This window comes from Centruroides sculpturatus, unplaced genomic scaffold (genome assembly GCF_000671375.1).
Source record: "Centruroides sculpturatus isolate CEXI.00-Female unplaced genomic scaffold, Cexi_2.0 scaffold251, whole genome shotgun sequence".
Classification (NCBI taxonomy): Eukaryota; Metazoa; Arthropoda; class Arachnida; order Scorpiones; family Buthidae; genus Centruroides; species Centruroides sculpturatus.
In genome coordinates, this window is record NW_019384351.1 from 677988 (window position 1) to 705059 (window position 27072).

Below are 27072 nucleotides of genomic sequence, written 5' to 3' on the forward strand. Positions count from 1 at the left end.
TCCACCAATCCAAAAAATTTACTGTCGTGTCCAATTTCTCCATAATAAATTTCCTACGGCCAATTTCCCCGCTCTTCGCTGTTCTCAACTTACTTTTTGGCCATCTTAACGGCTCTTTCGGCTCGTTTTTTTAACTTGTTTGGCCATCTTGCCCACAATTCCAACTTAATCTTGATGCTTGGCCAACTTACCCGCTGTCCCGACTTGCCTTACTTTCAACACAGTTTTAAGGTGCTCGCTTTCCCTTAACAACTAATTCATCTTATCTGCTCGGAGCATTCCGTTAATTCGTTTTATCCTATTGTATCGACTTATTTACTCTCAAACTCCACGTTTTGATATCTTATTTGTTTGGCCATCTTGTCTGCTTCCGACGTTCACGTGATTTATCAAGTTAACTTCCTCGCTACGCCAACTTAATCATACTGGCCATTTTCCACTTATTTATCCTTCATGTATCTGTACTTGCAACTTCGCCATCTTACCCACCGAGTCGTCTCTCCCGCTTTTCATATTCTTAAACAAATGCATTCGGTTTGATAATTTCTTGAATACACACGGTCTTGTAACAATTGTAGAGCTTTAAATATTCAATAAACGGCCGAGTTTATCTAAAAATAACTGAATGGATACAAAGGGAACAAATTAAGTTCTAAAAATACCACTTGTGTACGCACTTTGCCATAAATCTTTGTTCAACACGTGGTTAGGAAGAATGGAAAGTTGTAGAATCACGAACTTTACACGTGAAAATAATAATATTAAAGGCGGAAGAATTTTTCGAAACGTCTAAAAAAAATTACAGTGCATGCGCACTATACGCTCTATATTATTTTGGAGTCATTCTTTGTTGACTATTCCGGGTTTCCAGCTGAAAAGAATCAATCTTTCCGCTTTTTTAGATGGTGGAGAAATGGAAAAAACGAGCTTACAACTCCAAAAAATCTAAAAAAAAATGGTGAAGAAAGGGAAAGAGACAGAGACAAAAATCGAATTACAAAAATACATTACATCTTACGTCACATCTGTTATTTTGTGACGTATTACGTCGCGTGAATGGTGTATGAAAAAGATTTATGACGTCAAAAGGGAAGGCGATTGAAAAAAATAACCTAAATAAATAAATAGTTTGGTCGCAAATAAATTTAATAATCTGATAGTTTTTAAAATTGTTCTAAAACACGCCACCGGGGACAAATTGGCGCTACTGATCTACTTTCTTAATGAGAAGATTCGATTAGCGAGTATGAGAAGTTAAACTCGGTAAAAACTATGGAAGAATAAGAAATTTTTAGTTTAAATCTTCACCACTAGGGAAAAATTAGCGTTACTTTATACTTTGCGTTACGTTTTGTATTTTAATGCAAAATTTTAATTCGAGAATGATTTAGTAGAAATAAGAGATTAATTCAATAAAGACTGTAATAGTTACAGAAAATTTAAGTTTAAATTTTCACCGCTAAGGCAGAATTAGCGCTATCATCAACTAGTGATTTCGTCGTGCGTTCGGATCTTAATGCAAAATTTTTCTTATAGAACCGTTTAGTGACAATTCAGTAACGATTGTCGAAACTATAAAACGCTCTCGTTACATATTCGCCACCAGGGGATAATTAGCGCTGTTGAGTTCATGCAATGCGAAAAGCCACAGATAAATTTCGATTTTACATGGCTCCTGATTATAGATAAGATTATAGATGTTATAACTATAATCTTATATTGAATCTACAGTTTATCTGATTACCTTACGAGCCAAAGATTTTTCTATAGTTATAGACGAAAATGGCTTTTGAACTTTAATTATTATTTTTTTTTATGAAGAGGTAAATTTCTTTATTATTCAATTGCAGAAAAAATTAAATCTATATATAAAACAATATATATCATTTTATAATGGTTCAAGTATTTACAATTTATAAAAAGAGCCATAAAAAATTGTTACTTTCTGCAAGCTTTTTGATTTATATCTTTAATGGCTCCAAGTTTCTGAACGCTCTTGTATAGATCGACAAGCGAAAATTTCAATTTCCTTTCAAGGGTGTTTTTTTATAACTCACTGTTTATAATGTTATTCAATATGTCATGGCTCTTAAATGACTTCATAACGGAGCCATTCAGGAGCGACATCTTGAAGACAATATCATCTGAATGGCTGTATAATAAGGCGGGTGATGAGTATAACCGTATTAAACATAAGTCTAAAATGAATCTGTTGTGGAGTCATTCAAGAGCCACACTTTGGAGAGAATATCACTCGATTGGCTCTACAATGGAGCCATTAAGAACCAATTTCAACATCTTCTCATGGATTTTTTATGCATGTTTGTAATAGTATCGATATAACGGGCTCTTAAATGGCACTTTGGAGCCATTCAATACCCGCTACAATAATACAATGAATCAGAAGTGGAGCCATATCAAAGATTTTTCAAATTTTAAGCTTAACATTTTTTAAAATATTGCAATTTTTCGCATAAGTTTGCCTCGACGCTCCGGCTCTTCGCCATTTTGTGTTGAATTCTCGAGTTGAATTGAGCGGCGAGACCATATATCTTGATCCAAATTCAACTTACAATGTTTTATTTGTTTGGCATTTAATATAATAATTATTCCACGGATCTTATTATAATTTATAACCGGATAGTCAATCCAATTAAGGGGTTGTTGATGCATAAATGATTGATTGTTATCTCTACTCGAATTTATTGAAATGTTATTGATGTCCTATGTTATCATTAAAGAGCACGCACTGAGCCGAATTAACACATTATCAATAATTTAATTATTATCTATTCATTTAGTTTAATAAATATAATCATTTAAATCAATTCCATTTTGAAAATAATTTTAAAATAATAATAAATTATGTAAAAATCAAAACTGGCAACATTACTTTGAAAATTTCGATGTAGTGTTGCCAGTTTGAGAAGTTTAAAATATTAATTTTTTTTTTTTTTCGTTTGAATCTAAATAATTTATTTATCTTGTTTTGTGTTTGTGCTTTTTTGTATAAAATTCGAATATTTTAATTTTTTTTTAAATAAAAAGTCCTTAAATTCTACAGTATCATTAATAATAAAAATACAATTTTCCAATCAATTCGCCGTACTAAAGATTGTTTCTGTAAACAAGACGCATTGATGTCGTTACTAAAGCCATTAATCACCTTCTAAGAATATCGTAAAATAAATTGTTCTCTTTTAACAATCCAATAATCTAGAAAACTTTTTAAAAAAAATGCTTATTTGAAATTTAAATCATCATCGATACGCCAAAGCTTTGACAGTAAGCGGTTGCGTATATCTAAATCTCCATATTTTACTAGAAGAAAAAAAAAAACTAGTTTATTCGAAAATATGAAATAAAATTTATTGTAATTAATAAATATTTATATATTTTTGATATAAAGGCAAGTTATAAATGATCCATATCATAAAATATCTCATACTGTACCAGAAAGTTCGGAGCGAACCCTCTTAACTTATCGCCCGCATAGAGAAGAAAATACGTAACATCTTTCATCATACGATCTCCTAGTGTGACGTAAAAGGGTCTTGTCTGTCATATGACAAGGGAGGTGCACGGACAAAGCATTTTTAGTTGACGACGCTTAATCTTATTGCCCTCCTATAGGATAATTGAATGACATTGAGAGATTTCTCTCCGTGTCCTGCAAATATTTATAATTGATTATCATCGAAGAAAAATGTAAGTATTCTTTTCTTATCTGTTTTTCACTTTTATCTTTATCTCTTATCGTTTCTAAGATTGTTTGAGATTTGTGTTTCGCATCCCTTCTCTTCTACTCCGATACTTTATTCGAAAGTTTAACGTTCTAATTCTTATTTATTTTATTTTATCGATTATACCATATCTCATTTTTTATTTTTTTTCTTAAAATATTTCGCTCCTAAATCATATCTTTACAAATAATAATAATAATAATAATAATAAATTTATTAAGCGGTGAATGGCACACAATTTGAGTTAAAGAGGCGCTGCATTCTTACTAATTACAGGCAAATGGAGGACATTAAAAGCGCCACCTGGATATTTTTAAAGTCACCTTTCCCGATTTTCGATTCATTTGCATTCAATATATATTTAAAAAAGGGGGTGAAATAACATTTTAACAAATTGAAAATAAGCAGCGTGTCTTTTCCCTTATTTAATTTTATTAAATAAAACTTTGTGAGAAACACTTCTGCCATTTAAAGAGATAAATTAACTTCTACATCCCGCAAAGTGAAACATTAATCATTTAGATTAATTTAACTAAAGAATAAAAAGGAGAATTGTAAAATAAAAATTAAACAATTGTATTTTATAAAAATCTATTCATTTTTAATTAAATTATTATTATACAATCGGTATTTTCTACAAATACCATAACTGGTAGGTAATATACTTCCAATGATTTTTTATTTTCTCTTTCGAGTTCAATAAAGTTAATTTTTATCAACTTTCCATCAAACTGAAACCCATAAAACTTTCAGAAGGAACAATAAAAAATTCTGATAGACAACAATCTTAAATGAAAAGTTAAAATGTTTTTTCCTTTCTTTCATTGGCTTATTTGAAACATATTTTCAAATAAAAATATTTTAAAATTGTTTTAGCACGAAAAATACTTTATTCTTATAAAAATTTTATATATATATATATTTTCCCCTAAATCATTTTTATTCTTTATTACTTCTAATGCACGCTTGTGATAATTTATCAACTTAACTAAAGTTTAAAAAAATATGAAAATTAATTCGATTTAATTATTTTCATTATTTAAAATATATTTATCGTTATCATTTTTTTAAAAATTTTATTACATTTAAAGAAATAAAATTAACTAATCAGAAAGTCGCCGCAACGCGACGCTTCGCTCGTCTTTAAATAAACACTATTTTACTTTTTAAATATTGATAGGAGGGAATTTAGGCTGCAATCTCCATATAAACAGAGAGAGAGTAGAGTAGGAGGGAATTGATAAGAGGGAGAACTTAATTCCATTTAATTATTGCTAATATTTAAAATATTATTAATATTTTCTAATTTTTAAAACATTTTATCGTATTTAAATAAATAAAAGTAACATATCGCAATATCGCCGCGACGCGTCGCTTCGAATATTTTTAGATAATCACTATTTTTCTTTTTAAAATATTGAAAGCGGGGAGTAAACCATTTACGATTTAATAATAATAATAATTTATTAAAATGTATTTTTATTTAAATAATAGTTTTTATATTTCTTTTAACATTATAATCGCTACTAAAATAATCTCAATTTCGCCGCGACGCGTCGCTTTGAGTAATTTTTTTAAACCGCGCCATCTTATTTTTTAAATGTCGTAAATTGATTTAAAAACAAATTATTACGCGATTCGTGTTTTATAATAAGAATAATTCTCGAAACATCGAAAAAAGGAAAACGCGATAAATAATTTGTAAAATATTAAACGCTAGGACAGATTAGATATAAATCTACACTTCTGTCCGTCACGCTCTATACGAGTTCTATAGCTCGAGGCCATATTTGAAGCATTTATAAGCGGAATTATTCTTACTTATAAAGAAATAACGCTTTTAACGGTTTATTTCGATATAAATACATTTAATTAATATATATTACATTACTCTTCATTAAATACAATCTACTAGAAACATTTTTGCTTAATGAAAACCTCCATTTTGTTAAATTTAACAGAGAAAAAAAAAATACACACGCATCCGGTTAATCGAGCTTCAACTTGATTAATGCTATGGCCGGTAAAAAGAAAATAATAAAAATACAAAAAATAAGAGAAGGAAATTCAATTTCTAAGCCCTTCTATCGATTGTTTGTTCAGAAATTATCCTCTCGGGTTCTATCTTCTCCGACAGTTTCGTACAGACAGCTTAGGCAAACATTGTCTCCTTTAACTTAATCCGTTAATCTCGTGCGGATTATGGCTTATCTCTCGACGTAGCGGGTTATATACTTTGAGATAAATTATATCTAAAACCTTCGACAAATTAATACCTTTTATTTATATTAAATATGCTGAAAGGTATATCCTGTTTTAGTTTATATTTTATTAATTCATTCATTCTCCGCTTGCCTCTTAAATTATGATGATTCTTCAGGATTTTTTTTGTGTTTTTTTTTTGTAATTTTACTGGGAATTTTGCCCTTAAATTCAAAAGGCTTTTATTCTGTAAAGTTTTATTATAAAATATCAATTTCTTTTTAAAGATTTTGGGCCACAAATGCGAGTTTTTATAAGGTTTTAGGTTTACGGATGACATTTTTGATGGGGGATTTACGGGGATTTTGATTAAAATTATGAAATAAATCTTTGCCGAGGATATTTATATGAAAATTTCGGTATGAAATATCAATTTTATTTAGGATTTTAACGTAAAGATGACAATTTGAATCGAAATTTTAGCATAGAAAAGTCAAATTTTGATAAGGAGTGACGTCAAAATTTGATAACAGGCTTAATTTAAACGAACGGAGACATTTTTAATGGGATTCCAACATAAAAAAAAATTATTTTTTTTACCGAAATTTCGGCATATGAACCTAACTTTTAATTAAGATGTCACTTTGATTTTCGGGGATTTTTTTTAATATTACTATTATTAATGCAAAATTAGATTAAAAGAAGGAATTGCCGAGTTAATTTATGCAATAAAAATACATAGAAGAACCTGTTCGCTGTACTTTTATGAACGTCTGCGCCATTTTTAGCACATGGAAACGTACTGAGAGAAGAATAGCTTACTCTATGTGCTGTTTATATCGTTCTAAGCAATTTTTAGTACTTAAACGACTCCATTTTTATGTACTTTTTAGTGCATAGATGTAGAACATAAAAATTACATAGAACAGGATCTTGTCTGCAGTTTTTAGCACATAGAAGAGGATCAATGGATTTTTTAGATGCGATATCTAATCTACAAGTAAATAACTTCCAAAAATTCACTTAAAATATCTTATTTTATCACACAAAAGATAGTAAATTATGTATTTTTATCAATTTATTTTGAGATTTATTGATGTCCTTGGATAATAATTAATGCCTATTAATTAATTTTATAATTTTTTATTTAATTTTTCGCTATATAAACAATGAGGTACAGGTTATATTCACAGGTCTGTATCAAAGAACTACATGATAATTTTATTTTGTAAGTATTTTACGTTAAAAGAATTAATTTAATCATTAGTTTTTATCTATAGTTCGCGTCGCGTCGCTTACACGCACGCGACACGACGTCGTCTACACGTTTATGCATCTTAACCTAAAAATATAATAATTTTATTTTTAAAAAAATATTAAAAGTTTCTGATATTAAAGCATTTAAAACTTGGTATTTTAAGGAAATTTTAAACTGTATTTAGAAATGATGTATTTGTCGCTTGGCGCTAACGTTCGCGTCGCAAGCCACTTATCAAATTATAAGATTGAAAGATATATCTGATAAAATAAGAAACAAATCATAAAAATATTTATTTGCGATAATATAAATTACTTAATAAATAAAATGTTTATTTTAATGGAATAAAACGAAATTACTCATCGGCGCGACGCGATTATACGCGCGCGAGTCAAAAATAATCACAAAATTTATATAATTTCAAGCAAATCTCAAACAAAACGTTTTATATAACGAAAATTATTGGAAAAATGAGGTAAAAAGACAATTGTATCGAATTTCTTATCAGTTGAAGATGTACAAACATCTTCAGATCATAAGATGATAAACGTAAACATTCCAAAAATATCTTATCTTTGATGAAAGTATGTTAAGGGTCCTAGAAAATTTAATATAAAAATCGGTGCATTATTTCCCTAATTTTCAAACCGAATATTTCAAATTTCAAAAAAGGTAAGTGGAAAAATTTTCTTTGATGACGTACCTTTAAACCATAGCAATCAAACATCTGTGGATCTTCTTCTTCTTCCTCCTCTTCAAGGATGATGTCGAAGCTGGCGATTCTCTTGGCAATGTCAATAATTGCCGCATCAGATATTGGAAAAATTCAAGATCCTTTCCAATCTCTAAATTCACTAGAGAATCCGAAACAGCTAGTTCTTTACTATCGTCAAGATAAAGGTCATGCAATGGCAGAAGTCACGTTTAGTTATTCATTGGGTGTTCCAAAAATAGAAGATTGCAATCTTTACGGTGACAAGTAAGTAGAGTTATTGTGATATGTGTTTCTTCGTTTTCTTCCCAATTTACTAAAATTGTGTATCGCTGAATTATGCAGCTCGCTGCTTTGTAGTATGGATTTCTTTATTGCGCCGCTTATATTTATGGTTTAATCCTAATTTCTAGGCCCTACGTTAGAAAATTTTCAGGAAGTTTTCTTTTTTAAAGAGCTTAAATGTCTGTGGATCGACTTTCTTGAGAGTGATATAATATGCAAAGCGATTTTCTGCGCCATTGTACACCATTATCGCCAATGATTGTGTGACATCGCTTCGCACTTTTAAAGAAATGGGCGATAATAATAATATTTTCTTTAATATCTCACGTAAATAATTTTTGTATTATTTTAATAGAAATAACAATTGTGAGGCGACAAACTTTGGCTCTGTCCGTTTGCTTAGTCTGATGACGTCAATTTGACGTTTTCTCTTCAGTTTTACAATAAAAAAATTGTAAAGAATGACGTGAGATTTATGTAAAAAGCGCAAAATAACTCAATCAATCGAACATACCTTCGATTTTCTCAAGTTAATCGACTAAATATCTTTTCTTTCAGCAATTTAATCGATTATGCCCTACAAGATGTACATGAAAATAGAATATTTCACGTGGATAAAGAAGAAATGTCGATGATCATCCAGAATTGCACCGAATACACGTTGAAAAAAATTCAATACAGCGACGACGGATCATCAAAAGGATCAAAGATTAAGAAAATCTTTTCAAACGGCCTTCTGATATACCCTGGTAAACGGAACATTAAAAGAAACAAGATTTTCTTGTGTTATTAACTAAATTATTATTTTTTTCAGGAACTAAATGGTGTGGTCCCGGAGACGTAGCCGAAAATTACAACGATCTGGGAGTAGAAAAGGAAGCTGACAAATGCTGCAGAGATCACGATCATTGCAACGATACAATTCACGCTTACAACTGGAAATATGGTTTGTGGAATGCGGCCATTTTTACCAAGTAAACGACCTTTCGGCGCTCTTATAATTTAATAAGTTTACAAAAATCTAATTTTCGACTTTTTTTCCTCTCCCCTCGCTCCTGTTCCTCCTCCTCTTCAGAAGCCATTGCGATTGCGACTACGAATTTTCACGATGCCTTCATTCTGCCAATACTTTCGCTTCTAATCAGGTTGGAATGGTGTATTTTAATGCATTACAAGTGCAATGTTTCAAGAAAGATTACCCAATTGTAAATTGTAAACATTATAAAGGGTGAGTAACACTACCAAAGCGTTGATTTTTCACTTGTTTTTTCTTAATTTAAAAATATTTTAAAAATTAATCCTAGTTTTTTAACACAATAATTATCAAAAATATCTTAAAATTTATTTTTTCCTTAAAAAATATTAATTTTATTTTATAAAGTATCGCCATTGAATTAATTTAATCATTAGTTTTTATCTATAGTTCGCGTCGCGTCGCTTACACGCACGCGACACGACGTCGAGAAAATTACGATTAGTTACAACATATTGATAATGTACAAGATAATTAGAACAAGATAATGGATAAATTAATAATCGAGTTAACAATGTGTCAACATTTCAAATAAAATTACAGTTCATTGATAATAAACTGTCCAAAATGATTACACGTTACACATTTCACTTCAATTCCTTTCGGATCTCGTCTTAAATTTTTTTTTCTTTTTGGTTTTTTTTTATTTCTTAGAATGAAAGAATTTATCACTTTTAATGATTCCAAAAATTTAATAATTATTTCCCCCCCAATAAAAATAAAAGCAACACGTGTATTAGGATAAGAAAAATTAAGCCGAACATNGAAAAAATACAAATTGAATTTTATTAATGTACTTTTTTTGCTCAGATATTCATAAATACAGCGCAATAAAATTTGAGACGTTGGTACATGACAATTTGGAGAATTAGCATATAATTTAACATAAAAAATAATAATAATTTAATTTTTAATTAAAATTAACATTTAGTGAATTAAAATTAAGCTAATGGTAATTAAAATAACTAAAAAAATAGAATAAAAATTAATTTTTAATGTTCAGCCTCATGACTCTCTCTCTTCTCGCCTCACTGGAAAGACTATTAATAAATGCATTTCAATAGAAAATTAATCTTTTAAAATTAAATTCTATTGATGATGATGTTAATGATGATTAAACTAATTTAAAATCCACATAAAAAGTAGATTTTTGCATTTATCCGCATCCCTGATCCTCCTTCGCTCTTCCTCATCCCGATCATTAGCATCAATTATAGATAAATGCATTTCTAAAGGAAATTAACTCGGAAAATAAATTCACACGATAAATTCTTCCTAGCAAATAAAGGAAATAAATTATTTTTATTTTATACATTTTAATTATGTCGAAATTAAGGAAAAATTAAGAAAATTTCTTATAATTTATATATATATATATATACACATATATGTGACTTTAATCATCTCTTCCTTGTATAAAAGATAAAAAATTGTATTCTAAAATTTTATTTATATATGTATATAAAAAATATAAAATAAAATAAATAAAAATACTCTCACTAAAAGTAAATAGAATTTTTCTGTTCCATTTCTAAACCATAAATACTTTTAACTTTAAGATAAAATAAAAAAAAGGGGGAGGGAGGGAGAAAAAAAAATTCCATTTTCTCTTAGAAAAATATTTTAAAAAACAAAAAAATAATATAAACTCCATCCAGAAAAAATTCATTGTAAATTTTATAAGAGAATAAAATAAAAAAAATATATAATAATTTCCTTATAAAATATAATCATTGAAACATGAAAATCTAAAATTATTCTTTCAACATTTACAAGTTTCACTAATAAATAATTAAGTTACAATTTAGAAAATGGAAAAAAACTGGTTTATTTCTTTCCCTTTTTTTTCATTCCGACTTGAGTTATTGAATTTATTATAATGCAATTAATTAAAACTACATCCTAATTAGTTTTCTTGTGCAACAGTTATTAAGTGAAATCATTTAGAATTTTTTTCTTAATTTTTATTATCTGTTTCTTAATTATTTCCAAAGATGGATTAAGTCTCGGACAAGGAACCGTCTGTCTTCTTTATAAATAATAATACAGAATTAAACCGAGAGGGATGCTTCTTTCTGTAGAATTTAACGGGCCAACTTAATTACAAATTGTCATTTCTGAAAAAATGTAGTGTCGAGCTTCTTCGGATTGTAATTTCGGCGGAGAGGAGGTTTTTTTCTGTGAAATTTTCCTCGAAACTAGGAAAATTTACCTATAAAACTTTCAATTTTATCAATAATTGGCCGGCAAACAATTAGATTTTTATTTTTAGACTTGCAAAGGAAAGTTTCCTGGACTTATCAATTAATTGGGTCGGTGACTGTCGGAAAGTATTTAACTCTTAAATACCGAAACAATTTAATTATTTTCCTTGTTTAAAAGTAAAAATTTTAAAAATTTACTCGGGAAATTGTTAATTAATTATTATATAATTTAATTTTAAATGAAGTTTTATAACTGTAATCGTAATGGCAAATTATAAATTTTATAAGCTGACAGTTTAATGATAAGGTAGCGATGATAAATAGGGATAATCGAATGACGTTCCCGTATAATTTAACGACGGACAAACCAATCGTCTTTAAGGTTACACTTTTACTTTTTGAGATTTTTAATTAATTAACCTCATTGCCGGCAGAGATCAAACTTAAGTTATTGCCTATTGTTAAGGGTCATATTTGGGCAGAAGAAAGTCATTTTCTATAATTGTTTGCCTCGAAAATTATTATATTAAGTTAGGAAAATGTTTTATTCAGTTTTATATTCATAAAAGTATAATTTTGGAAAAATAATTTGTTAAAAAGTGTGAGGTTAGCATACATATAGTTGTGGCCAGGGCCTGGGTGAACCGAGGTTAAAAAGAAATTCACTTTATACAGAAAAATTGGATTTATTCAAGAAAAATTTCGTGTTTAAAACAAAATTCACACTCTAAATATTTGGAATTTTGCTAAAAAGTATGCATAAATCTATAAAATTTTCATACAAAATTGATAAATGGGTAAATTAACTTACCATTCCCAGCAGTACATTTTAATGTATAATACACAGAAATTCTTATAAAATATCACAACTTTTATTATAAATTTAATAAATTGAGCCTATTTAATTATATAAGAAGAATTTTCTTTATCATTTATTTTTAAATATATTATAAAAATGACTTTTACATCGTATAAAGAGTGCCCCAAAAGTCAGTCTACCGAATTGGTTGACATTCTTAATATATCAGTTAACTGATATTTGAGCCATCCTATATAACTCTACATAAACATCCTCGCTTCTCGACCCGACCGACATTTCTGTTTGGAAGTTTTTTACGTCCGATTCCTAACTAATAATTAAAGACAAGAAAGCAAATCCTCCATTCTGTCCTCGTTAACAAATTAAATTCTCTGTCCTCGTTAGCAATTTAAAGTATCTGTTCTAACGGTCAAGGGGAGACAACGCTTAGTCAGTAGCCGAAGAATATAACTGTATATAAGTGTACTTTGTGTGTATATTTGTGTTAGTGAACATTTTTGGTATATTTAACATATATATAATGTAAATAGAATATAAACTAATCCTGTAACCGGAAATACAAGAATATTTTTAAATATTACTCTTTAATTCCTAGAATAACTTGAAATAAAACCAATAAAGACACTAATTAAGCTAAAAAACATTTTAAAAAACACACATAAACACACGAATCACGCACGTGTAGCGTACCGGAAGTAGTACGATGACGTCGACATTCCGGGGCAGCTTTCACTGGAAGTGCAGCGATCGGGTTGCGCATGCTCGTGCAAACACGTGTGAGCGGTTAGCTGTATGACATAGAAATTGTTCGCACACAAACTACACCAATAGATGTGTTTGGTTGATAAAGGTTCGATATGTGGTGTTTTAAAGGTAAGTCAAAGACACTTTTGCATTATTACAGCTCCCCCGTTAACAATAAACCGTTAATTTTCTCATATATGACGTCACGTATGACGCGCCTCGTAAACAAATCGCCCTCTCTTTTTTAAAAGTTAAAATTAATTTTCGCTAATTTTTAAAGCTTTTTTTTTATATTTTAAATATAAATTTTGCTTAAAACTGTTTTAAAAACTCGTTAAAAATACAAAAAAAATTGTTTTTTTTTGCTTGTTTTTTTTAATTTTAAAAAAAAATGTATAATTTGCTCTGTATCAGTCTAAAAATTCATTTAATTGCAAATTAATACATTTTTGGAACTGCTAGTAATTTTTTAATAGAAAAAAATACCTCCAAAAAAGTAATTTTTTCCTTTAAAAGTTCAAAAAATCCTTCTAAAAACTATTCAAAATCACACAATCTATTCACATTTTACCTAAATTTTTTTTATAATTTATAAAAAAAATTTTTTTATGTAGAAAAATTAGGGTTTAACTTACAAATCCTTAGAAAATTTCATAAAAAAAACAAAGAAAAATGCAAAAAAAACTTTTTAAAAACTTCCAATTTGTGAACAAATGTCAAGTTTTGTCACTTTCCAACACACAAGTTTAGATAATCTCAAACAATTGACCCATATTCTTCTATCAAGGGCAAAACTTGATTTAGGGCAGCAATTGCGTCATCGACTGAGGGGTCATTAACATGATTTTGCCCCCTTGCAACCTCAAAAATATCCAGAAAATTTCTAAATGTGCACCCTTCACTTTTATGGCCTAGTATTTTTAATACTTAATTATAGGGTAAACATCCCTATCTCTTATCTACATATGTATAATTCAGGGTTTTTTTCTGGGATATTTAGGAAATTGTGTAAACCTCAACTATTTATAAATTTGTAAAGTAATACAAGAGTTGTTTACATGTTCCATTTGACCAGTAGGTCAGCTATTATTATTGTTTTTTTCTTAAGGAAGGGAATTTTTAATTAAAATATCTAACCGAGAAACGAGTTTTGAGGATATTGCTTCTTATTTTGCATACCTAATCCTGTTACCATTACTTCTAAGATGTGTTGTCATCTCCTGTAGCTCTCTCTCTCTTCTAATAAGATTCCTAGTAAGAGTTGTCACACTCTCTTAGCTCTTGTCTAAGAACAGTTATCTTGTTTTGTAGCTCACCCCTGAAAAGAATCTTTCTAAGAACAGTCGTGCTCCTTCGAAACTCTCTTCTAAGAACAGTTATGCTCTCTTGCAGCTCTCTCTTATCTTCTACTGCTGAAGATGCTGTGCTGCTTAACCTCCGCCATCATCAACAGGAGAATCGCCCGCTACAATTATCCGCAACCGCTCTTCTTCGTCCGTTTCGTCCGGTCCGACGTACCTTACGGGACGTGGCCCCTAATCCAATTAGTCAAAATCACCTGGATACCTAATGGAGAGTTATCAGTAAGATGTGAACTATCCCAAGAACAGTGAGTAATACATAAATAAAATATTTTAATACAAGACAATGATGTCAATTTACTGTCCCACTTATAAATGGCATAGTTTATAACTAGGAAATTCTTATAATTTTCTAGTTAAAGAGTTATATAATACACCAAAGAGAGAATTCCAGAATTTAATTAAAATATTTTAAAAATAATTCATTTTTATTTTAATTTTGAGTATCATTACTAAACAATGGATCTACATATATAAAGTATGAAAGTATCACTAAATTCTACACAAAATTTAACTTTCTAGTAGGTCAACTATGTCAAAGGAAAGAGAAAAACCATGCCGCTAGGAAAATGATTAGAAAAAAGTCATGTTAATGCCAGAAAAGATCATTGAAACTACAATCAAAAATTCACCTCTTGTAATAAAATTTACATTATAAATATTAAAATTGTTTTCCCACTTCCTCGAACACATTGTATTTTTGTGGCATTTCCCCTTCCACAAAAAAAAAGTTTTGTATAAAGACAGAGAAAAAAATGATTACGAATTAATTATTTAATTAATAAACTTTGAAAATTAGCATTTTATCCTTAAAATAGGCACCTTAAAATGTAAATTAAGTATAATTAAAAATAAAAAAGCAATTTGTTGACTTCAAATAGAGAATGGAGAATTCCGTTGATCCTCCATTCTGCACAAAACCCTAGTTTTTAGGATAAACAAATTGGATACAGGAAATATAATGAATAAATTATGATATATCCTGTATTTTTCGAGCTAAATTTGCAAATTAAACAATTTTGTTGATCAGGAAAGTAAAATCTAACTTTTGGCACGTCTCGACACCAAAATTTTTATACGAGGAGCTTAAAAAGTTTGTTTTAATCCTTAAAATAATTATCTTGGAGATAATTTAACCATAATTAAGCATAAAAAACCAATTTATCTGTACGAAATGCATTAATTTTTACTTAAATTACTTGATACATTGCCTGGCTTCATATGTGATTTAGCATCTCCAAAGCCAAATTTCAAAATTAAATTAATGAGAATGTAATTTTTAAGCGTGTAAAACATTTTTCTATAATTATATACCATTTTTTATTGTTGATTTATATTATATTTTAAATTTTCCTCAATAGAAAATAATCCTTTGTTGTGTAAAAGTCATATAAACAACTCATACATGACAAGTATAATATTACTTTAAAATCTAGGGCAACAATTTCCTTTATTACCCTAAATATTTTATTTAAAAAAATAAGATTACAAAAGAATGATTTAAAGCATTTAATTTAATTTTTTTCTAATTCAGACAATTGCTACTTCCAGGTTTTGAGCTTATTTTTTTAAATTTTGCATGATTTATTTAATAAAAAAAAATGTAATTTTAACATTTTCAGGAAACTTTGTATAATTTCCAGTCGAGGAAATACTATTTTTTGGTTTTAAAGGACTTAAAATAACGAGAATACCATTTAGATCAAAAGGGAAACTGTCGACTTTTCATTTTACCTTAACCCATTTTGTGCCGACTGTTCATAAATATAAAAAAATTTGAAACCAATGTGACATATCTTGTTGTTTCAATCAGCACCACATGTAATTTATTGTCTATATTAATGATTTTTATCACTTATCCTCATTTATTTCAGCCTGTGGAGGTTGTGCACAATTGTTTTCTTATAATTATGTAGAATAAAACTGCAGAATATTCCTCTATATTTAATTACAAACATATGTAATTAAATATACATAAAAATTTAAGAATTTAAAGCAGTATTTAGCTACAACAGTGTAAAATCCTTGTATGTATTTCTCATTGAAAAATGCTAGTCCGTCCTGTAATGACTTTGATTATAACTGATAAGCTGTAATTAGTGAGAGAGTAAATAGAATTTTCCTATAAGAGCAGAAATTTAACAGAATTGTATAATAAGCAAGTTGAATGAACTTTTAAGAATGCTTCTGTAGAAAAACAGATTTAATTTTCTACTTTGTTCTGAAAGATAATGAAGTTAATTATATATTAAAGATATTTATGTACAAAAATTTGTGTCTGATTCATCCTCGATACCATTAGTAAGAGCTCACTAACTCAAACAATGAATCAAAAATAATTGAAAGATACAAACTGACATATATTTGGTTGCATAATACTGCAAAGAATGTATTGAATAAATACTTTAATATTCCAATTAAAAAATATTTTGGTGACAGATTGGTTCTTACACTGCACGATCAAGTCAAAATCCAGATTTTAGTGTGTGACAATACACTTTGGGGAATTATAAGAGGAAAAAAAAAAGTCTCTACTGTTTGACACAACAGTTAGAGACTTAATTTTGTATTCTCTTCTCAAATTTCTGTACATTTTATTCAATAAACAAAAACATTAGGTTAATTACATTAGCACATCTGATAATTCTTCACTTGATACTCTTTTAATGATACATACAGAATAGTGTGTGCAATTTAATTGAGTCTATAGCCTAATTTAAATTCTAATTGTATGCATTTTAATAATAAAATAAGATTTTAATATTTGTTATCAGAAAAGAAGTTCATAATACTTTAAGGAATGTACCTCAAAATCGAGTGAAGGAAGTCGATGACTATCAGATGGAAGGCATCCTAAAGTTGTGTACGCAGGATCATCAATCTCAGCACCAAGTAATGTCAAGTTCTCAGCACAGGAGACCGGTTTTTATATGGCCTGGTAATTTACAGAACTACATATAATATAAATTAGCTAAATTATTGTTATTCCGTAATGAATTATTGTCAGGAACGAGATGGTGTGGAACCGGAAACGTTTCGTCGAGTTACGACGATCTGGGATGGTACCGAGAAGAAGACAAATGTTGTCGAGAACACGATCTGTGTGACGATATTCTTCAAGCGGGTGGCCGAAAGGAGGATCTCGAAAACGACTCTCAATATACGAGGTCAGTTATAATTTATTACAATATTCTCAGAACTTAATGAATCTATAATAAAATATTTCTAGTTTATACAAACACATCTTTATAAATTATGTTTAGATCAGATTTTCTAAGGATACTCTAATAAAATCAGGGAATTTTTGTGAACAATTAACTTTTGGAGTTTTCCAGAAACCATCTGCACCTTTATAAATATCACCTTCAAATTCATAAAACTAGGCTTGAATATTGCTATAAGCTCTTTTCCATTGTTATGTATTTCCAATGAAAGAGATCCACTAAGGACTTTACAAAAATCTGGGGTATATAAAATCTATTCAGAAATAAATACTACACATTATGCTTATGAACATAACACACAGTATTTTAACATGTAGTGCTTTAATTCTTTCTTAAAATGTACTGTACAAGCCCGAATTACATTACAAGAAAGAATTAAAAGAACCTAAGGGAGGTAAATCTAATAACAGGACAATAATAGAATTGCCTAAGTTAATAAAACAACAGAAAGCTATTCTTGTTAAACTTTTATTTTCTGTAATATTGGCTTAAGTAAACATTATGAATTTTTAATTGGGAATGAAAAATAAACAGGTAATAAAATAAATTTATCACCCAACAATTTCAACTTAATTTTAAACAGAAATTTAATCAATTAAAACAGTCTTTGCTGGTATTTGATTATTGGAAATAATATTTTTATGGGCAACTCCTATAGTTAAATGCTATAAGTTTTGTATAGTGTATTATAAACCCATAATGAGTTGCTTGTTTCTCTCTATACTTCCTTATAAAATTCTTAATAATTAGCATAATTTTTGAGAACAGATTATTATATATGGGGTATTAAAAAAAAAGCATTCAGCATTTATACTGTGGTAGTACATACTGTATTAAGTATATAGGTAAGTTGAAAATGCAATTGTTTCTGGAGTAAATAATCCAACAGAGACCAAGAATATTTCAAGAGAGTTTACAATCTCTAAGATGTGAAGTATGTGTGTGGAAATGGAAGGAAGACAAGCAAACTCCTGTAAATATTGAGATCAAGGTTTAACAAGATTATCCTCTCTTTTCATATTGCAAGAAACAGGTAGAAGGCAATAGTTTGGTCATGATCCTTGCATACATAATTAAATCCTTGATATAAAAGTTACAAAATACCTCCTGAAATACCAGTTTTTAATTTAAAATTTCCATTATAAATTGTAAAAAAAGGTAATGCTATAAATGCTTACATGTTTTTATTAATTTCAGGAAAAGACAGCACATGACACTTAAGAAAATATCATTTTATACATTTATAGCTGTATAATATTTGATAATCCTGATACAATAGACTATGTTTAATGATTGCATCTTTATATCTGGTGTAAATTTTAACTTACAACTATGTAAGTTACTGTATTTAAATGATCCATTAGCCACCTCATTACGATATTATATACTTAAAACTGTATTAAGTTATGATACCAAATTTATGGGAAGTAAGATGGCTCTCTTTACAATTTCCACAAAAACCAGCTATAAAAATAAGGACTTACTATATAGCCTTATTTCAAAATGAAAAAGCTTGAATTCTGGCTAATTTATAGCAAATTTTTAATTAATTAATCTGGCATTAAGTCTTATCTTTGGTTATATGATTCCAAGTTTGAAGCATTTAAAGATCTTTTGAGATGATAATTTTTTATTTTTATCTTTCAGATTAAACTGCGATTGTGACAACAAATTTTGGCACTGCTTAAGAAAGGTAAACACTTTAACATCAAATGCTATAGGTGATTTTTACTTTAACTTACTCAAAAACAAATGCTACAAAAAGGAACACCCCATTATAGGATGCATAACATGGCATTCAAAGTAAGTTTATTTTATAGATTTTGTTATCTAAATTCATAAATGTGTTTTATTTTATATTTAAATTCTTTTTTTACGTTTTAGATTGCTAAAAACTAGATGTCAAGAATATAAATTAGATTACACAAAACCTAAAAAGTGGCAATGGTTCGAAGCCAAGGTCTACTCGAAACCATAAATGCGATTCGCCGCTTGATTCTCGTAAACGAAACTAGTCATTTGTATATAAACTGTCTCATAACATTTAAAATAAAACTGATTTTTATACTTAAGATATAATTATTTTAAAAAAGAATAAACAAATTTAATAAATTAACAAATTCTATAAAATTAAATTTATTAAAGTATAAAATTTGCTTTATGTTAACATTACACATTCCAATTAAATAAAGTGTTCTACATAATGGATAACTTCAAATGCCACCTGAAAAAAAAAAACAAATGTTTTTAATTTTTTATAGTTTTTCTTAGGTTTATTATTAACAAAAAATTGACTCACCTCAATTAAAATTAATATAATAATCATTACTTCCAGCCTGACATGATGATTATCACTCAAGTGATGGCTAAGAAGTTCCATTAATTCCAAACAATGGCTTAACTTTTCATTCATTACCTACAACAGTAAAAATTCTGTCAAAAAGTTATTTGATATTATAAAGTAACAAAATGTTTCTTCAAAGTTTGTGAAATGTAATTTTATGAAATTAATATTCTTGTTTAAATTCAATTATTTACGTTGACAGTGACGAAACGTTTTGCTCGGTGGGCCAAATTGCACGTAAGTTGTCAATAAGAAGATCACAAACATTTTGTATATTCTATACATATAAATAGAAGACCTGTTTCTATCATTTATAAGTGATGTGTGAAACATGATTGCATATCGGATAAATGAGAGCTGCGGAAAAAATTTGGCCCAAGGTTCGTCATAATTTGGGACTATGACTTTTGAAACGCTGCATTATTTTATTGGCCATTTCATAGTATTACATAGTTTAAGCTATATTTTTAAAAATAAAATATTAATGTTTGAAACTGAATTTACAGAAAGTTAGTATTTTACTAGGCAATGATTTCAAAGAATCAATTATAACTTAAAACTAAAAATAAATTAAAAATTACATAAAACTGAAATTACTGTAATGAATCACTGATACAGAACTATGTTCTTACACGTGTTGAATTTTTCTTTGAATTCCTACTAATTCAATAATTTATTTGGACTTGTCTCTAATAAATATTTGATGTCAATCAAACATGGCCACAATATAAGTGGACCCTAAACTCATTACTTTTGAATACATTTGTGAGGAAAAGTGACACCTAAAGTTTCTCTGTTTATATATGAAAGTATTTCTACACAACTTCCATACCACAACTGTCCATCAGCATCCAACTTCACTTCTAATCTCGGGCAATTTGTTTTTCTTATTCTAGTATCAAGTGAATCCCTGTTCAGACCTTTGCCTTGTGCACATACTATTAAGCTATCACATAGGTCTAATAACAGTATTATAATTTCATAAAATTCACATAATAATCTACTTTTTATCTTTATTATTTGTAGTCTTTAATAACAATATTTTGACATACTATAAATCAGATTCTGTTCTAGAGTTGTCTATGCAAAAACTATCTTTGTTTCAGTGTCACTGGTTTTTAGATATTTAAAGTTGTGTATCCACATGAACAATTTCATTGAGATAAGCCAGCATAACGTCACTCAACTTCTGTAAAAATTGCCCTGCTGATATCCACTATATGCTTCATTTGTATATTATCTAGTGGAAATAAAAGAAATGAAAGATGAACGATGATGCATTCATATCCTGTTCTTTGAGATAATTCAAAAAAGAAAACAAAATGTAGATTTATTATGTTTATCATTTTTTTCATTGACTTATCTTATTTCATCATAACTTATATTATATAAGTTATTTAATTATTTAATATATGTTTTCCACCCTTTTATCAAAAGTTTCAGGAAACTGATTATTTATTATTTTCTCGTTGTCACGTCACCTATTGAGTCAGTTTGCAGAAAATGTCTATAAACTGTCCAACGACTTTTACTTATTGCCAACTGACAGTATCAAATTCATGTAATGAAAAAATGCATTTGGCTTGTGTATCTAAATTACACATTATGAGAGATTTCAACACTCATTTATTCAAGTCACGCATACACAGTGCCGAAAGCACTTAAATCGCATGGCAAAATCACTCATACAGATACCCGGAAATTAAATATTGATTTATTTATAAATTTAAAAATAACTCTGGAAATAAAAATTTTCAAGACCTTACAATCAATTTTTCAAGGATATATCCTTGAAAAATATCAAACAACATTGATTGGAAAGCCTTGAATTATATTAAAGTTATATTTACTTTCGTTCTCTTAGTTATGTTCAAGTAATTGCATATCTTATGATATAAATGTTCCAAGTGTTGCCGATCCCAGTAGAAATCGGGAGTGTCCAACAAATCTGAACTTAGATTGATGTGGTGCCTAAAATAACAAACATATACATTTATTTATTTATTTATTATTTATTTAAAATAAAAACTGTATTAATGCAAATTACAGTAGAGCGTCGTTTATCCGAATCAATTGGGGACTGGGGTTGTTCGGATAACTTATTTTTCAGATAACCAATTATGTACGAAAAAATATATTAACCTATCCCATGTTGAAATTTTTCTCCGTTGCGTGTCGCTTTGTGTTGAATTTTCGTCGATGTTAAGCCTAACGAAGACTATTGTATCGTTAAAAATTATTTTTTTATTTTGTACAAACAAAATAAATATATTGAAAAATATAAAAACAATAAAAAATTATACTTCAGAAGTTAATTTAGTATCAAAAACGTAAAATATTTNCTCAGAAAAACACCACACAAAAGTGCCAGAGCTGCCAGCTAAAACACACACACCAACAAAAAAAATATTGGAGTAGCCCAAGATATAGCCAAAGATTGCAGCGCCACAGCACTAGCGAAAATTTAAATTTGCCGACTGGAATTCTTTCGGATTACGGACTTTCGGATAAACGACGCTCTACTGTATATCATAATTAAAGCAGAAAAATTTTTTTAAATAAAAGTAGAGCATTGTATGCTTAATCTTACCATAAAAACTGGTTATAAAGACAAAGGGGCATTAAATAACTTAATTAATTTTATTATATTTAATAAAAATGAGTTTAGACAACTCTAAGTTTATAATAAAATAAACTTTCAAGCACTTTAAGGTATTAATTTGTATCAATATAAACATCTATTAGCCTATTTTTTAATTAATGTCAAACAATTCCAGATTACATCGAGCTATAATAATGCTATTATAAATAATTAAATGTCAAGTAATTTGCCTAGATGTAGATGTTAGGTGTCATCTTTTGATAAATTTAATAACAAAGTTAGGAGGTTCTGGAAGAAAGATTAGATAAAGGTCTGAGTAGCCTAACTGGCAACATGTCTTTATGCCAAGTGGGAGTTGCGGGTTTGAGTCCAACTCTGAGGTGATTTTCTTTCAGAACCTTATAAATTAATTATTAAATATTAATTTGATTATAATTATTAAATTTACAATCTGACAATCGTTCAGCATTAATTTGTAGCTTTTTCAAGCAAGAATGCTCATCTTTTAGTAACTCATTACAAGTAAGATATTCTGCTTCTAGCTATTATAACATCCTGGAAGATATTTGTCTTGTTTGAAAACAAAAATTTTATATAATTTTTTAAAGTTATTTTTCTCTATAAAATGATAATTTATTACTACTTTACACGAGTACTTAAATAAATATAAATTCATTATTTTGTGTCAAGCTAATGTAGATTTAATCTTGATCTTATGAACTGTACAAAGAGAAATGCAGATGTTGTCTTTCGTATTTACTTCTGACACAATAATCACTCTCTTATCATTATTAATATTATAATTAAATAATTAAATTCAAATATCATACAATTAAAATAGTTACAATGTAAATCTTCAAAAAAATCATTGAACAATTAAAATTTGCTGATACAACATCAAATGGTAGAGTTAATCGGGTAAGAGGAATAAATTTAATTTTCTAAAATCTATTTCTATTTTCTTTCTATGTTCCTTACAAACAAATCAGCCTTAGCAAAATATCAGTTTCATTTTAACGTTAGTATATAATCTCAACAAACAGAACTCTAATTAACAATGCTAATATAATTTTGAGAATCCAAGCATGTATTGTATTGAATCTGAAAATTTTTGTGAGTGGTTCAGCTTGAATATGAAATAAGGAAGAGAAACAATTAATATATACAGAGAATGCATAGTAAAATCTCCATACATCTACATAACTGACAAATGCAGATAGCTACAGTAATGAACATGATTTGTAGTTATATTAAAGTGACTATGTGCTATGAGACAAAATTGCTTTCTGTACCTCCAGCTGTAAAATTCGAAAATTAGTGTTCCCATCTGAAAACTGACGCACGATACGATAAAAGTCAACTATGGAATCATAGAGCTTTTGTACCAATTTGATACAAAAGGCACCCTGTGTACATGAATAGCATGAAATACTAATGTGCACATCGAACATACAGTAAAATACGTATTTCTCATGTGTTCTCATTTATTTATTTATAACATGTGAATTTCTTCTTTTCCTATGTCTTTGTATTGCATTCATTACTGTGTATGTTGTGTGTCACTCACATTTGTCAGTATATAAGGGCTTCATTATGCATCCTGTATATATATTATAGTAGAGAGAAAGTAAGTGAATATTATAATATGTAATATCACAGTGTGAATGAAAACGGGTGATTTTTATCAAACACAAACAGATTTTATTAAATTAATTGAATGTTTCCATGAAAATTTCATCCATTTAAATAGTTTTTTAAAAAATCGGTGTGGACTTTTCCTGTTAAACAAAATCCAACCAACAAAGTATCTGTTTGTAGCTCATTTATAGATATATTAAACTCTTTCTCTGTACTTATATGTAATTTTAACTTCAAAATTCTTGATAAAATCATTTATTTACTTCATTGTACTTATATACCAAAGCAAATGTAAACTACTTACGCAAACTTTAATTGCAATCATACCTCAAGGCATATAATTCTCCCGTCTTCCGAAACACTTGGTCTTTAGTAATATTAATTTTCTTTCCCAATCTCATGTTCTAAAAAATAATAATTAATATTAATATTGTATGCCAAGTTACAACTTTGACATAAACTGTATATCAATACAGTTTACTTCCAAAGCTATATCATTGTAGACTAATGTGGAAAGAATTTTAAGTGTAAATATGTAAGAATTTAAAAATTCAAGAACAAAATTATTGATAAGTTATAATTATTTTTAATTTTATGGGAGTAATTAAACTTAGGTATGTAATTAAAAACTCACTTCTGTAATCCATTCAATGCTATCTCCATATTGATCCAGAAATGATTCCCAAAGAGCTAATTTGACTGTAAAAATAATTTTTATAGAATATATTAATGTTTGTTATAAAAAAATGCATTAATTTAAGTTTTAATACAAAAATCAGCCAAAGATTGATGAATGATATCATTGACAAAGAACAGTATTTATATGGTTTTTTTGTTAATGGTTAAATTGTCATCATATAGAAATGATTCAAAAACACATAGTAAAGTTTTACATACAGAAAAATTAACAGATACTAAGAAGAAACTATTTTATGTAAAAAGAATATGATTAATTATTTTGTTAAAATTATAATTATTAAATTTATTACGAGATGGCGCCTAACGTCTCTCTCTAGAGTCAAATTGTTTGGTAATTTATTATTTATATAATTTATTATTAATATAGCTGTTATATAGCCCGATGGCATACGGCAGTGGCTGGCGACGGCATTATAATGTATCAGGTTTGCGCAGAGTTTTGTTTAAATTTACATTTATTACATTTTATTTTATGTATTATTTTTATTCTATCTTTATGTCACTTGAACAATGGACTTGTTATGTTTGCTTGCTAAATGACTATGTTCTATTATAAATACCACCTTCTTTATGACAAGTTTTTTACATTCAAAAGTGCTTGAAAAACATAATTTTGTTCGTTTTTTTTTTAAACGGTTTGATTCCAGTAAAGCATTTTTTTTTTTTTTTTGAAAATTTTCATGGATGGTTTTGTCCAAATGTTGGGGTCTTGTCCCTTGCTGGACCAGTCAACCATGCTGCCCCTAAGGCCTTCTTAGAGGTCATGGGACAGAGAGAATAAAATAATTTAATAAATTTAACTAACACATTTATAAAAATATACAGCAATTTACTCAAATTGTAAATGCCATATTTTTTTTATTATATTATTTTTTTTCCAACAGAAACAGTTAACACACAAATACATTTAAAAAGAAAAGTTCATTAAATATACTTAAATAGCTAGATACATAGTCAAACAATCGCCTTAAATACTCAGGCTATAAATCCACTAATTTTAATAATTAATACTAAGTAATTTGCTACTAGAGGTAGACATTAGGCCCTATCTCTTATCTAAATTAATAATTATAATTTATTAAATAATTGAAAATCATTTGGAAGAAAAAAGCTGACCCAAAGTGGGGTTTGAACCTGTGCAAATTACTTAGTATTAATTATTAAGATTAGCAATTTATAGTCATAGTATTAAGGCAATCATTTACATAAAATCTATACATATATATGGGGCTTTGGTTTACTTATACAGATAAAATAATCGTTAAATATATGAAATTAAAAGATTGTTGAATTTTTATTAATCATAGATGATGATGCATTTGAGACATTCTTGGTCACATCCATTATGGCAACTTCCTCTTACAGTCTCATAATTCTAGCATTTCCATACTGTAAGCTAATTTAGGACTCCTGACCTCTAATAATTCTTGGTCTAATACATTTTATTATTCTTGCATTGATGTGAATCTAAATAACACTGCATTCATTATTATCCTCTGTGCTTTTTAACCTATCATTGAGTGAGTTCCCTTGACATATATTCTATCTATGACATTTTTATTCCATATGTTGTCTTTGACTAGAATTTTATAAACTCTTTCATAATCTACTTTAGTCTTGTGAATATCATTTATCACTTATTAGATTACATATTGTGGGACTTCATATTTATACAGATATACCTTGACTTACGTCGTTTGTCAAAAATGTATATGGAAAAATAAAAATCAAGTTTAAGTCATTTTATTCGACTTTACGTCTTTCTGCCACAAATATTGAAGTCGTAATATCACTAGAAAAGCATTTAAAGCACAAAATCATATTAAAATATATATATTTACAAGTATGTACTGTATTTACAGTACGTGCATTCATAAATTTAGATTACTTTTTTCTGTACTATATTAAAAACTAAAATTTGTTTGTTTGTAAGCTTAAAATAGATCCTTATTAACCATATATTATTTAAAATGCATTAATAAATAAAATACAGAACCAGAAATGGTAATTTATGGTTTAGCCTTGTGACAAGTAGATTCAGAGAGAAGTAAATTTGACTTATGTCGTTTTTCGACTTACATCGCCTCTCCTGGAACCAATTATCGACGTAAGGCGAGGTATACCTGTACTATATTGAAATTATCCATTGTTGCTATTTTCTTTTATTTATGTAAACCATTTATTGTATGTAAATACTTTCCAT

General features: G+C 28.2%; 2 protein-coding genes and 1 pseudogene across 6 annotated transcripts in view; 2 read left to right on the top strand and 1 right to left on the bottom strand.

Annotated features, from left to right (window-relative positions):
* The first annotated feature begins 7882 nt into the window (after positions 1-7882).
* On the top strand, positions 7883-9453 carry LOC111637717 (annotated as a pseudogene).
* A 3462-nt stretch (positions 9454-12915) lies between these two features.
* LOC111637746 (phospholipase A2-like) lies at positions 12916-19635 on the top strand. The gene is made up of 6 exons (XM_023383313.1): positions 12916-13130; positions 14394-14610; positions 17137-17300; positions 17370-17529; positions 19234-19389; positions 19471-19635. Exons 1-6 carry the CDS (start codon positions 13115-13117, stop codon positions 19562-19564), a joined length of 807 nt encoding a protein of 268 aa, XP_023239081.1. The 5' UTR covers positions 12916-13114; the 3' UTR covers positions 19565-19635.
* An 84-nt stretch (positions 19636-19719) lies between these two features.
* LOC111637872 (required for meiotic nuclear division protein 1 homolog) overlaps positions 19720-27072 on the bottom strand; it is a 34302-nt gene continuing 26949 nt past the window's right edge. For all 5 annotated transcript variants that reach the window (XM_023383486.1, XM_023383476.1, XM_023383493.1 and 2 more), the window contains 5 exons: positions 24805-24869; positions 24498-24574; positions 21781-21901; positions 19886-20002; positions 19720-19810 (listed from right to left, as the gene is read on the bottom strand). In XM_023383486.1, coding sequence (XP_023239254.1) covers positions 19769-19810; positions 19886-20002; positions 21781-21901; positions 24498-24574; positions 24805-24869 — 422 coding nt within the window. In that variant the 3' untranslated portion in view covers positions 19720-19768. The remainder of the gene's footprint in view (positions 19811-19885; positions 20003-21780; positions 21902-24497; positions 24575-24804; positions 24870-27072) is intronic.